Source organism: Myzus persicae, unplaced genomic scaffold, assembly GCF_001856785.1.
Source record: "Myzus persicae strain clone G006 unplaced genomic scaffold, MPER_G0061.0, whole genome shotgun sequence".
NCBI lineage: Eukaryota > Metazoa > Arthropoda > Insecta > Hemiptera > Aphididae > Myzus > Myzus persicae.
The window spans coordinates 866,410-880,394 of NW_019103867.1; the positions used below are offsets into that span (position 1 = coordinate 866,410).

The following is a 13,985-nucleotide window of genomic DNA, read 5'->3' on the forward strand; positions in this document are numbered from 1 at the left end:
CTGCCTGGTCGAACGTGGTCGATCCCGATACGTCCAGTAGTTTGGGCTGTGAGTTGATAGATCAGTCTGCCAGACAGTCACCTTATCCTTTTAAACATAGATAATAGCCAATAGGAGATACGCCAAAAACCACTCACTCACTCATTCATTGGTACATTTTAAAAACTACGAAACTTACCAACTTTAAACATGGAACTGTAATTCCATTAATGATCTAGATGAGCAATGAGAAAGAATTATCCAATATTTGCATTTTAAAGAGTTGGTCGAAAAGGATAATATTGTGATTCATGCTGGAAATTCAAATTTTTTTTGTATATTATAAATGGTTAACATTGGTTACTTGGGCAGATCAGGTATAAGCATGCATCAAATCGTCGCTCTTGTGACCTTGAATAAAGAAACTATACCTCAAAGCCAAATTGATTGTGTGTAGCTCATATACTTGAAGAATGTTTTTAGAGATGTCAAAATGGTTTAGAGAGCAAGAAGTTTAAACCACGTTAAACAATATACCAAGTGCTGATTACAATCCGCGACTTGTGATTGCCCATCTAGGTGGAATTAAATCAAAAAGCTAAATATATACTGACGCCGATTTGTCCTTGAACTGGGGAACATTATTTTAAATTGTATACTTGAATAGTTACTATATTATACTAATTTATTGGTTAAATCACAAATATATTAAAATATTATTAATTGTGCAGTACATCGAAAATATGACTATACAATATACATAGTAACAATTTCACATTTAGTACCTATACTTAACTACATACAATAATAAATTACAAATACACATGAAATTAGGACAGTTAAAATAAAAAACTTCAAATATTGTTGGACCACTACTAAACTGATATCATCCATATTGTGTTAAGGACGATGTTCACATTTTATTAAATATGCAGCATTGAATTTAAAGAAATATTCAAGGATCAAGAAAAAAATGCAGTTATCGAGATTTTAAATCTAAATTATCAAGACTAGACTGTAGCTTATAAATATAATTATGTATTTTTAAGGCACTAATTATATCGTATTTATTTACGGTACAATATTTAATATTGGCTGTATCATAACCATAGATATTATACTCATGGTCCGGCCCTGCCTACATTACCAACATTAAAAATCTTGAAAGCGCTTAATTGGGTGTCTGATGAACCAATGCACACACGCAGTAAAAAATGAATAGTTGTTCAGAAATACACTACTTTTCAGAATTCTTAAAAAAAAAACAGTTTTTGGTTCCTCGAAAAAATTTGGGAAAACTAGTTACACAAATTGTACATGAATCATGATAGTTATTAAGTGACAATATATATTTTATAATTTTATATCATATAGTTATCATTTATACTACCACCCTCTATCTCAGGTCCGAATTGAATTCCCAGGACCTATGCTTAGGTTGTTAGATATGATTCAAGGGCTTGTGAGTGCATAAAGCATATGACAACAACTCAACTGTAATAAAATAATGTCGCTAAAGATGCTGACCGATTCTTGTTGGTCAAAACGTTTTGCCAGTCGTGAACCGGTTGATGAGGTCGAGAGCAATCATCGGCTGATCGGCTGGCACCATGTGACCGGCATCCCTGACCAACACAACGGTTAGCGGACCGGAAGCGGTCGCGTAACCAGCCAAGGAGGTCTCGTTACCGTCATCGCGTCGATTCTTCTGTTTACGAACTCGCCAAATGGTGCGCACCGCTGCGTTGCGGAATCGATCGGCTCCCGACCACTCGAGCGACCGGGCCATGCGCATGATGCCCCTGTAATGGTACTTGATGTCAAACTGCCCGCTGTACAACAGAACCCGATAGCGTCCAGCATCCAATAAGGCGGCCAACCACGGGGCCACCGACCGCATCACGTCGCCAAGCATGTGTCGATAGACCACCTTGTTTAGAAATTTAACCGGCCGTTGGCCCACGTGTAACGCGGCACGCAATGATGGTTTTTCCACGAACTGCACCCAATCGTCTTCCGACGGCGGTTTCCGGTCCAACAGCAAGTTGTAGTAGTATTGCATGCCGGTCAAGTTCTGGAACAGCGTCGGGTACGGATAGAATATGCCGTTCAACATCTCGTCGTACGTCCGGAATGCGCCCTCGTAGTCGCCGCCGAGGATCTGAGAGCGAATAACGTTATCAATTTGTTCGAATCTGTGCTTTCCGTATTCTGTAACCGTTTTAAATCGATATTATAAATATTTTCATATTCCTTTTGGTTATTATATTATACATTACCTTTAAACTCTAAAGTAAACACTGTTTTAGGAATAGGTAACTAACTGATTTTTTAAGAATCATTTTAATTAAATTATATACTATTTGTATTGCATCTGAAAATGTTGATTCATACGTTTTAAATAACGACCATCCATCCAGTTTATACAATTATTTTAAAGTACATTTAACATTTGTTGACAAAAGAACTGATGAAACAAAAATTTGAAAAGATGACAATATGCCACATGACGTTACACTTTGTGCACATACAGTTATTAGTTATTATGCAATATTAGAAAAGCGGAGAAGTAGGTGTTGCTCAGCTGTACATTAGATTACAAGTGAGTCACTGCAATGGATAATGTAAAATTTGAATTTGTTTTTTTTATGCATTAGGTAAATATATACAGAAAACGATCCTGTGCGAAGACGGTCGTCAGCATTTAATATTAATAAGTATCTATATTTGATGATATATTGATGATTATTGTGATTAAAGTAATAATAATCTATTTCACTATTAGGCATCAGTACAACAGTAGCCTAGCCAGTAGGTTAAGTTAACATTATTGCCAAAAAAATTACATTTAATAATATCATTGTGTGTACAAAATATAATAATACACTTTAAAAGTATTATACACCCAAAAATAATATTTTTAAATTACAATAAAATAATTAAAACCGTTATTGTTTAATTAATATGTAATTTTGTCCAAATTTGAACCAAAAATGTCTGTAAAATAAAACTGTGTTTATATATTTTTTTAGATTTACGGTTACAGTATGAACTATAGAATCTTTGTTCTGAATTTTCAATCTTTAGCTATAAAAATTAAAAATTTTAATTTATTTTGACTACCTACATCAATTTTGAACATTTTCAAGATTTTTGCTATACATTTTATCAAAATTTGAAGTTTAAATATTTCCAAAACAAATGCCTATGGAACTGTAATACTTCTCAACTGCTATGATAATTACTTATGAGAAACCAAACCTTGCATTAGATTTTCAAGCTTTTTGATCGAACAAATAACATTTTATCGACATTTAATATTTATAGAATAAAAAACCAAAAAAGTGACACATTTCAAATGTCTCTAAAAAATTCAAAACAAAGCAAAATATAATGATACTTTGATCATGCGAAGAAAATGATAAGTATAAATAAATTATGACATAAGTTTTGGAATAAATACAAAATAGGATAAAGTTATTTACAGGTGAATATTCAATTTCTAATTTCAAACGTTCGCGAAAAATTAATTTGACTTTCCAAAAAACTGTTTTTTAGTATATGTTGAAACACTGAAGGGGAATATTCATTTAAATGTAAATGTTTTATAAATTTCTCATTCGAAATAATTTGCCAATTTTCATGATTTTGATGAATTTTATCAAAATTCAATTCAGACGCTCATATAAAACTATTGTGGATTCAACAATAACAACAATTTATGTGGAAAACATTTATCGCTCCACTCAAAATCTAAAATAAGTTAATCACGGTGACCGATCTCAACTAAAATAATCGACAAAGATAGTATTAATCACCAATCTAAAAGTTACAATTATGAATTATTAGACAATTTGACATTCCATATACGATATACATACACTGGCAGTACTATTGAAATGATAGGTACCTAGTTTTCTATTATAATATATTGCATGTCACTGTAAAATCCAAATAGATTATATATTATTTTCTACATTTTTCCCGGTTTCAATATTGTAATATGGTTATATGTATGAGAAAAACGTGGACGATATAGTAACATATAAAATAATTATAAAACGTTACCGTCAATGAACCCAAGTTGGTACAGGTACTCGCTGTAGAAAAGTTGGCTGAGAGGGTCGACCAGACCGTTGCCGATAGCTAGCCCTTTGAGGTTGATCTTGACCTTGGCTCCAGGGTTGTTCTGGTGAATAGCGTACGACACGGAAGGCGCGTAGTGGCCGGCGAACGATTCACCAGTAACATAGAAATCGTTGCGCTGGTACTCGGGGAACAGCTCGAAGAACTGCACCAGGGCAGAGTACATGTTCCGGGCGACGTCTGTTTGGTTGGTACTGTAACCGAAATCGTCACCGGTGTAGCTGAAGCCTGTTCCCACCGGGTTATCCACGTACAGCACCGAGTGCGTACTCGTCCACGCGTAGTCACGCTCGCGCAACTTGAGATCACCTCCACAACACTTACACACCGAGAACGGGCCATTCAGATTGAACACACCGAGCAGGCATGACGCGCCCGGGCCTCCTTGTAGCCACAGCAGAACAGGCGCATATGCTTTTCCGCTCGCGGCGGGGAAGAACCAGAAAAACAAGTTGGAACCGTGTGCCTCGTCTACGGTCAGGTAACCGGAGTAGCTCTCGATGGCCCCCTTCAGGGGCGTTACATTGCACGCAGCCCGAGCCTCGTCGATTCGACCAGCCCGTATTAGGGGTGTCAGGAGTAGGCCTCCATCGCCTACCTTTACTGCTGCCGAACATTTGCAGACGAACGTGGACAGTAGCCAAAGCCAAAGAAGCCACGCCGTGGCAGTTTCAAGGCGCATTGCTCGAAAGCGAATAACTCCAAATCGAATGCTGCTAAACTTACTTATATCTTAGAATTTTATAGGTAAAATTGTATAGAATGTTGACTGACCACCATCGACGATTACGTTAGGCCTGGTCTCAAAACTGCGGTCGGTGTGTGTAATATTAAAATAGACAAACCACTCCAGTGGACCTGAGTTATATTAATCACTAATTAATATTATCTCCTGTTTGTTTTGTGTACAATTGAAAAATATATAGAGTGAGACGAGTAAGTTACGAATACCGTTTACATGTTAATATGATAAGGTTTGGTATCGTTCCGCTCATTTTGCACGGGTTATCACCTTATCTACTACATAGGACTCCGTCACCACAAACTTGCACATAAATACATAATTAGTAGTTACATACCTACGTTATGTTTAGCTGGTGCACGATTCAAAATGCAGTACATAATTTTATTGTATATAAGCAAAATGTGAAGGGACTAAACAATGACTTAAGTTTAATCAAAAAATAATAAATTAAGTATGTATTCTCAAAATTAATTAATTAGGTAGTCAAAAAGGGGGATAGATAACCGCTCTACTGTATAGTCGTAGGTGTCAAGTATATCTCGCCATTATGAAGTAAGTCACTGTAACATAGTGTAATGTGAGTGTTAAATATGAATTAAATGATAGGTACTTTACATCACTTTACACAAAAATTATTCTGAGCGAAGACGGTCTGTCAGCCTATTTTACTCCCTAAATATCTATTGTGAATTATGATATATTTATAATAATATTAAAGTACCTATTTTTTTTTACTATGAAGTACTCCGGTATGTTAATCTAATTGGATTTTTTTAAATTCCAAAAATATTGTATTTATTATATTATTAATTTTTAATTATTATAATAATACGAGACAATTTGACTCACAAATATGAAATAAGCGACAAGTCATTGAATTAGAAACTTTGTGCGCATACTTTAGCTGTTGGTCACTGAGTGGTTTGTATTTATATTTTACATGAATTTGAAATATATAAATAAATAATAAAAGTGACAATTCTTTACACGTATTCACATATTTTTGGTTTAATAAAGAGACTTGTCGCTAATATTTATGCTTTAAATTATCGAGATATGGGTCCATCCTTAGATCTTAGTTTATGATCTAAGCTCTAAGGTATACATGTGGAGTGCATAACGACGTGCAACAAAGTTTTGCATTTCTAGTTAAACCATCTCGATAATATGAATGATTAAAATACATAATGTATACACGGTGACGGTGTTCCACCAAGCAGGCTAACATACATTTTTCCCTTAAAAACTTTTAAAAAATCACAGTTTTATTAACATGTAAAATTTGATTATTTATATTACTATTGATTTATCTATTTCATACGTAGTCACCTCATACAAATGAATTTTTCATGGGAATGGTTAATTAGCGGATTTAATAATATGTCAGTCGTGTTACAATTGTTTAATTGTTATTATAACGAATTGGTTATTAAGCATGTACAGCGAACCAACTATAATTGTTGTCATATTATATTATCATGTCTTCAATTATTTCAAACGCTGTGAATTTACATTTGTCAAAGATACGTTCAAGCCATAACGTTGTGGGTCGACTGGCTAAATGCTGCATTTTGAGACCAAATGTTATAGTGATATTGTAAAACCCATGAACGCGGTCAGCCCTAATCAGCATTCATGTGTCATGCGTCTTCCATATTTCAATAAACGAAATGGATTTGAATACGTGTGAAAAATAACAATGCAGGTCGGCTGACGGAACTTAATAATTCCTTGCCGAATATTGAGTTGATAACGCTTACAATGAATGTTCAAGCACTGTCTAGCGCACTAGCGCAGTACTCCAAGTATAGATTCGAAAATTCCGACAGAGCCGATGTCTTGAAGCCAGTCGTTTGGGCGAGACACCAAGATACAGGCATGGTGGTCACACCCGCGAACACTGTCAACCCTAGTCGCCGTTCACTTTGGTTCCGTGTTCAAAAACAATTTTAGGCGTGTGTTCTGCTGTGGATGCGCGTAGTGCCGACAAATTGGCCGTTGCTTTATACAGTTTATGTACCGTACAGTTATAAAATGTTTAAATGTGAAAACTATTGTTGTACATAGTATGATTGTATGTTTATATAAAAATTAAGTAACCTAATAATTATTTGCAATTAGGTGCTGTAAATAAAATTGTAATAATTAATTAAAATAAATGTTTGTGTTGAGTAATTCAATTGATTTATATTTTATGTAATACTGGCTGTCCCGCCACGACGTTGCAGTTGCCCGTGTATTATATAGCTATATAAAAAAACCCATTTTACCCCTTTAGAGGTCGAATTTCGAAAAATTCTTTCTTGGTGGAACTTGGCATTATAATATTAATATATTCTCAAAATTTCAATTTGATAACTCGAATAGGTTCGGCTCTGCGTTGATTATTGTTGAAGTACACTTTCCTTTATATATAGAGATATATTTATTCGTATTATAATTATAATTTTACTCTCAAAATGTTGTAATTTGTTCATTTTTCTGTTGTAGTGTTATACATTTTGTAACATTTCCTTTTGTCAACAATTGTTTTCTCCAGTTATAGTTGACCTTTACTGTAATCTTCAAGAGTCGTATTAATTTGTGAATAACTCCTGTTGGTCTGTCCCATTGATTTTATCTAACTAAACATTTTGGTTAATCGAATCAGAGGATTTATAAAAATTACCTTCAGTTAAGTTTCTCTTATTTTGCAGTTATTTTAATACATTTCTTTCTGTTCGCCATAACTGAGAGCAGAAATTAACAAATTGTAATCATCACCGTGTAATGTAATTTTTTCTTGTTATTAATTTAACTAAGTTTCCATGCCATTTTTCCAGCATAATTCTGTTTTATTTTACAGGTTGGCTGTCTGTTGCTGAAACTACTTGAAGATCTAAGACCTATATGCCTAAAAGTAAAAAGTTACCTGAATGCAATCATCATTTCATTATGAACTCTACACCAACAAGTATAAATATTAAAAGGTACAATGTATCTACACATTCCCTAACTTTTATATCATAATTATTATTATGTCTCAAATAATATTCACCTCGAGGTATTGATATTAATTGTATAATAATATTATCCTTCGGTTTCATAACTACTCTTCTGTTTTCTCCACAATGTGTTGCTACACAAAGTTTGTCGGAAATTGAAAAAAATGATTTGATTTCTTTTTGCAGATCAATATCAACATCAAAAGTATTCAATAGAATAATAATACTTTGATTTATAGCTTCTAGTTCAAAGCATAAGATATTTGAGCGGCAAATAAATCTCTTATATGGTGGCATATTGATATGCCTCTCTGGGTTTTTCACCAACCATTTTTAAAACAAAATCTGCTATAATATTTTTCGATTTCATTTCATAATTTAAAAAAAGACTGTATTTGTCACATTTTGTAAAAGATTAATAAAATTGAATCGGCAGAACAAGTATTATTAAGTAGTACCTTTGAAGTCCAGGTACATGTATTAATTAGTTTTGGAAAACAGAACCATTTTTTGATAATGCTATTGATGTAATATGTTCTTTTTGATGTACATTAATTTTGTTGAATCCCAGTCGTTTATTTAAGTACGATTTAATAATAGATCCCTAATGAAATGCACGATAAATACCTTACAGCGTGAATGAGTGATGATACATAAACATATAATTTGCACAATTTTTTATACTACAATAAAATAATAATAATATATAATATACAATATATGGAAATAGTAACACATTATAGGTACAACTATACAGTAAGAAAATAATTTAAATTTTAATTGAATATGTAACACAATTATATAATATAACATATTTGTCTATCATTCCATAAAGTTTATCCGTTTTATGAAATTGACATGCAAGTATTCAACAGTCGATGAGAGTAGATTTATAATTAGCCTGAGCTTCACGAATGTGATATAATTTACCTTCATGGCTACATATATATTGTACTTAAGTTTTACTGTATTATATTCCGGAAACAGCTAATGGAGTTGCCTCCAAGCACACAGTCCTGCATACTTCCCGATGACGGACGAAACCTTCATCAACAATGTCCACGGTTTGAACCTTTGAACTATATATTGTAATCGCAAACTATTGCAGTCGTCCTTCTGACTAGAACGTGTACATTTTGCAGCCACAAAACTTAAATCGCAACACACAGCAAATTAATTAACGGACACGAAAAACGGGTTTTCAGAAATATTGGCAGAGATTTGAGAAAAGCTGACTTGCGGTTATTATGGCGGTTTGGGGTATATGCAACTTCGATAATGCACCTATATTAAATTTCACTTAATATTATTATGGATCGACATGCGTCGCGGCCAAGCGGTGTTTCAGTCAAATGGCTTGCCGGACGTGAACCGATTGATCATGTCGTGGGCCCAAGCCGGTTGGTCGTACGGCACCATGTGACCAGCGTTCCTGACCAGCAGCACGGTGAGCGGGCCGTACGTGGTCGCGAAACCGGCCACATCGCCGACGGGGTACCAGGCGGTTCGCGTAGCGTTCCCAAACCGCTCCGCTCCCGACCACCGAAGCGCTCTGGCCACGTTCACCGTGCCCCGGTACGGTACGATCACGTCCAGCTGTCCGGAGTAGAGGAGCACGCGGTATAGACCGGCGTCCAGGAGCTCGGAGAGCCACGGTGCCACGGACAGCGGAATGTCGTACTTCATCCGCTCGTAAACCGCGTCCACCGACGACCACTGGCGACGGCCCACGTGCAGCGCGGCCCGTGCCACCGGCCCCTGCACGTACCGGTCCCAGTAGCCACCCTCGAATGGTATCGGGTTCCTGTTCCACACCACGTTGTATATGTTCCGCATTTCAGTCAGCTCGCTGTATAGCGACGGCGTGGTGATCATCATCCTGGTCATCGCGTCGTACGCGGCCTTGTAGTCGTGAATGGCGATCCGGTCTCTGGCCAAGTCCTCTTGCTCTTTGAACAGTCGTTTGCCGTGCTCTGCAACGATATAAATGATATGCGTGTCAAAACGAAATTAATGATCAAACGTGATTTAAATATGTTTGAATTTGTTTTGTACATAATAATTTTATGATAGCTTATACTCTTTAATATAGTACGATGAACACGGATATCAGAACTAGGTACATTAAATAATTAATTGTTTCCTCGTGAAAAGTTTTGAAACAATTTCATCCGACATCGGATTTGTAGGTATATATACTAATAATTACATCAATAAAATATCTGAACCATACGTGATGCGTCGCCGGTACTATCAATACTATATAGTATATCATGTTGGAAAATATGAAATTTACTTGTTAAAATAAATAAATTACTAAAATGTTCATCGATCACAAATTGGGTGATGAAAAGTGGATTTTGGAAATATGCCAATGGGCAAATACATCAAATGCGTAATCAAATCAGCTGGCACAGAAATCATTTTTAAGCAAAAGACACTCATTATATTTTAAAATATTAAATAACAGTTTTATTTGTTCAGTGTTTTAATATAAGTATCTAAATTTTCCGTCTATGAGTCACGCATATTGAATTTTTTTATTCTATGTTTTATTTATACTACTATTTGTACATAACAATTTTTTTTCTTTCAACATAATATTACGTTATTCATAACTCTTATGAGTTTAAAAATGTTATGAGGTCATTAAATATTCTTAATTTATTCAAATAACAACCATTTTATTAAAATATTTTCAACCATATTATGTGGTGTAATATGATGGCAGGCAATTTAAATTTTACAATAGTATATTTTGTTATAAATGCACAAGTTATCAACACTATTTGTGTGCACACTATATAGTAATTAAAAAATGTTTAATATTGATCACAATCATTTGATATGAGACTTGTTCACTTCCAAGATATTTGTGCATTTATGTATGTAAGATTTATTTTATTTTGTTTGAAAAGTGTAGTAGAATGAGCATTACCGTTAAAAAACAAAATCTTTATTAAAAAAAAATGTAAAGGTAGTCTTTAAAATGTCGAAAAGGATAGTAAATCATAATAATTTATATGATATTTGACTTGTTAGGTACCCGACGGACAGTGTTTAAAGTAAAAAAACACGGTTTACATAATATAAAACAAATGGGAAATTGTAAATCTAAACGTCCCATTGAGTATATATACTCTTATTTATATTTATACGTTTGGATTGTATAAATATATAGTTGACATTTTATTTTAAGAATGGGCGGAGCTGGACCGTTTTGATACCGGGAAAATACCCATTATAGTATCATAACTGTTTCATTAGTGATTAGTACTTATTATTTTTATAGCAAAATATGTACTCACACAAATATTTTGTACTTTAATGTCACAACGAGTGAGTGTGATAAATTTTTCTCATTAGGTGTTTCAAAATTGATTTTAGGTTTCTATTTGATGATTAATGGTATATAAAATAACCCCCCTTGACCTCGTCGACAATTACTATTTATACTTTATTCTAGCCAATTTATGATGGCAAGCCGCTGTTTGATAATAGTATAGAGTTACGTACTTTCAATGTTAAGTTCAATGTTAAGGTGAATACTCGAATATCGGCAGACTATCCTTAATATTCGTTATAAGAATACATTTTATTCCGTATACAGTTTACTGCCGAAATTGTAAGTTCTCAACCACTACGTAATACTGCAGAAATAGTATAATGTCAAAAATTTGAAATAAAGTTAAGTAGTTTTTGAAGTCTTTTCTAGAAACTATCGTGTCCGTTGCTTAAAAATTTGTTCATACAAAGATCACCTTCTTTATACGCAGATCGGAACCATAAAAGCGATAAGCTACATATGGTTGTTACCGTTAAGAGTTAGAGATTAAGTCCGACTTAAAACTCTAACTTCACCATTCTCTTATACACCAAACTACTACGTTCATAAACAAATGTGTCTGATAATTGATAAAGTGACAAATTACAATGTACCAAATTAAGTATTACAGTGGGTGTTAATGTGTTATTACTTATTATACCCAATATCAATACTAATGCTTTGGCCATTGTAAATAAGTAATACCTGGTAGGCATTATTTCTATAGTTATGGATAATTTATAATTGCTATTACACAAAAACCACTATAAAAACTGTAAATCTTAGCAGGTGTTCTTTGAAAAAAACGAATATAACTCTCTGATAAACATTACTTGGGTTTTTAGTTATTACTCAATAAGGTTGAAGAAATGATAAAAGCCAGCCAAAGTGCCTACACATTTAATGCTTCCCTAACTCATATAATACCTATTATACATGATTAAAAAAATAATGGTATGGATATGGTACCGTCGATGAGCCCGTGTTGGTACAAAAACTCGCTGTATACCATCTGGTTTACGGGGTCGATGAGCCCGTTGCCAATAGCCAGCCCCTTGAGATTGATCTTGACCCGGGCCCCTGGGTTGTTCTGGTGGATAGCGTACGACACGGCTGGCACGTATTTGCCGGCATACGACTCGCCGGCCACATAGAACTCGTTTTGCAGATACTCCGGATACAGCGCGAAGAACTGCACCAAAGCGGTGTACAGGTTCCGGGCGATGGCTGTCTGGTTGGTGCTGTAACCCGCATCATCGCCGGTGAAGCTGTACCCCACGCCCACCGGGTTGTCCACGTACAGCACCGAATGCGTGGCCGTCCACGTGTGCCGGAGCGGCCGTAGAACGCCGGCCGCGTCCACAGTGAACGGACCGTGCTCGTTGAACACCGAGTACAGGCTGGGAGCGCCCGGGCCTCCTTGCAGCCACAGCACGACGGGTGCGCCGCTGGACCCGTTCGCGGCTGGGAAGAACCAGAAGAACAAGTTTGAACGGAGCGCCTCGTCGACGGTCAGGTAACCGGCACAACTGTCCACCGCCGCCGCCGTGCTGTTGTCCAGGAGCACTTTGCAGGCGGCTCGGGCTTCGTCTATCCGACCGTCGCGTATCATGGGTGACAAATACAGTGCTCCGTCGTCGAGGTTGTCTTCGACGTCGATTCGTGCCGAACAGCAGCAAAAGGCGGCGAACAACGAGACGACGCACCACGGCAGCCGCATTTGGAGTTCGCGACGCATGATGGCGGACTGTACGCTGGACTGCAGAGATGAACCCGGTATAAAAACTACGGTATAGTATACCTGACCTTGCGCGGTCGCCGTCGATATCGGTCCGATGTATAATATTATAATATATAATATTGTTGTTAAGTCTATGTCATTTGGAATCGTTATTCCGCTGGCTGGTCACTGCGCACGTTATGTCGGGTGTCATATTAATAATAACGCGGAAAAACAAAACGCATATAGAGATTGAACGAACTTCGAGAATAGGGAGTCCGACTCTCCAGACGACTGGTTAAAACATTATAATATGGATGCTGGTTAGGCGAGCGAGCACGTTGTGCGCACCGGTGTATAATATATAATATTTATTATATTGCGTGCGGTCGATGGGAATCGTTTGCGTAGCGTCGACGATTTCATACGATAACGTGTGAGAATGTCAGCCCTCCCTCCACCCGAACAATCGAGCTTTTGGCTCGTGACGTATATAGTGCGCGACGATCTCGAATAATATAATTGATTGGGCGGTGTGTTTATTATTGTTATACGCCGTATTTGTGTTTGTGTGTACGTCTTGTGATGTGCTCGAAATACGATATAAGTACTTGTGTTTATAATTTGTATTTTTGTTACACGTTCCATATAGGGATAAGTTGTATAGGTTGATACGTCATAATATATTGTGTTTAATATGCGCACAGACGAACTTTCAGAATGGAGCGGCAAACATATTTCCGCCGTCTTGAATATTGTCTCGCCACATAATATTATACTGCAACATTTTTATAACATATATTACAGGACCCTTAAAGAACAGTTATAATTTAACTACATTTACAGTAAACATTAAAATGTTTATACAAATAAAATAAAATTTTATAACTTATAACAGAGAGGGGTAAAAATAAAAAATAAATTTATAGGTACTATACATAATTAAATAATTACACATTAAATGCTGACTTAATATCTCTTAGATTACAAAAAACAAATCTAATTCCACTGAATTTGCAGTGGAAATTAATGAATTTACAGCGGAGGAAAGAGAATAAAGAATAGCTAGTAGGTACGCCTATTTCT

The 13,985-nt window shown here is 35.7% G+C and overlaps 2 protein-coding genes across 2 annotated transcripts; both read right to left on the bottom strand.

The window, feature by feature from the left end:
* Positions 1 to 769: 769 nt before the first annotated feature.
* On the bottom strand, positions 770 to 5,162 carry LOC111035651 (venom serine carboxypeptidase-like). The gene is made up of 2 exons (XM_022317347.1): positions 4,048 to 5,162; positions 770 to 2,190 (listed from the first exon to the last, which is right to left on the bottom strand). The coding sequence occupies exons 1-2, from the start codon at positions 4,805 to 4,807 to the stop codon at positions 1,520 to 1,522; spliced, it is 1,431 nt and encodes a 476-aa protein (XP_022173039.1). The 5' UTR covers positions 4,808 to 5,162; the 3' UTR covers positions 770 to 1,519.
* Positions 5,163 to 8,494: 3,332 nt separating this feature from the next.
* On the bottom strand, positions 8,495 to 13,401 carry LOC111035637 (venom serine carboxypeptidase-like). Its single transcript, XM_022317335.1, has 2 exons — positions 12,149 to 13,401; positions 8,495 to 9,827 (listed from the first exon to the last, which is right to left on the bottom strand). Exons 1-2 carry the CDS (start codon positions 12,915 to 12,917, stop codon positions 9,199 to 9,201), a joined length of 1,398 nt encoding a protein of 465 aa, XP_022173027.1. The 5' UTR covers positions 12,918 to 13,401; the 3' UTR covers positions 8,495 to 9,198.
* Between the last annotated feature and the right edge of the window lie 584 nt (positions 13,402 to 13,985).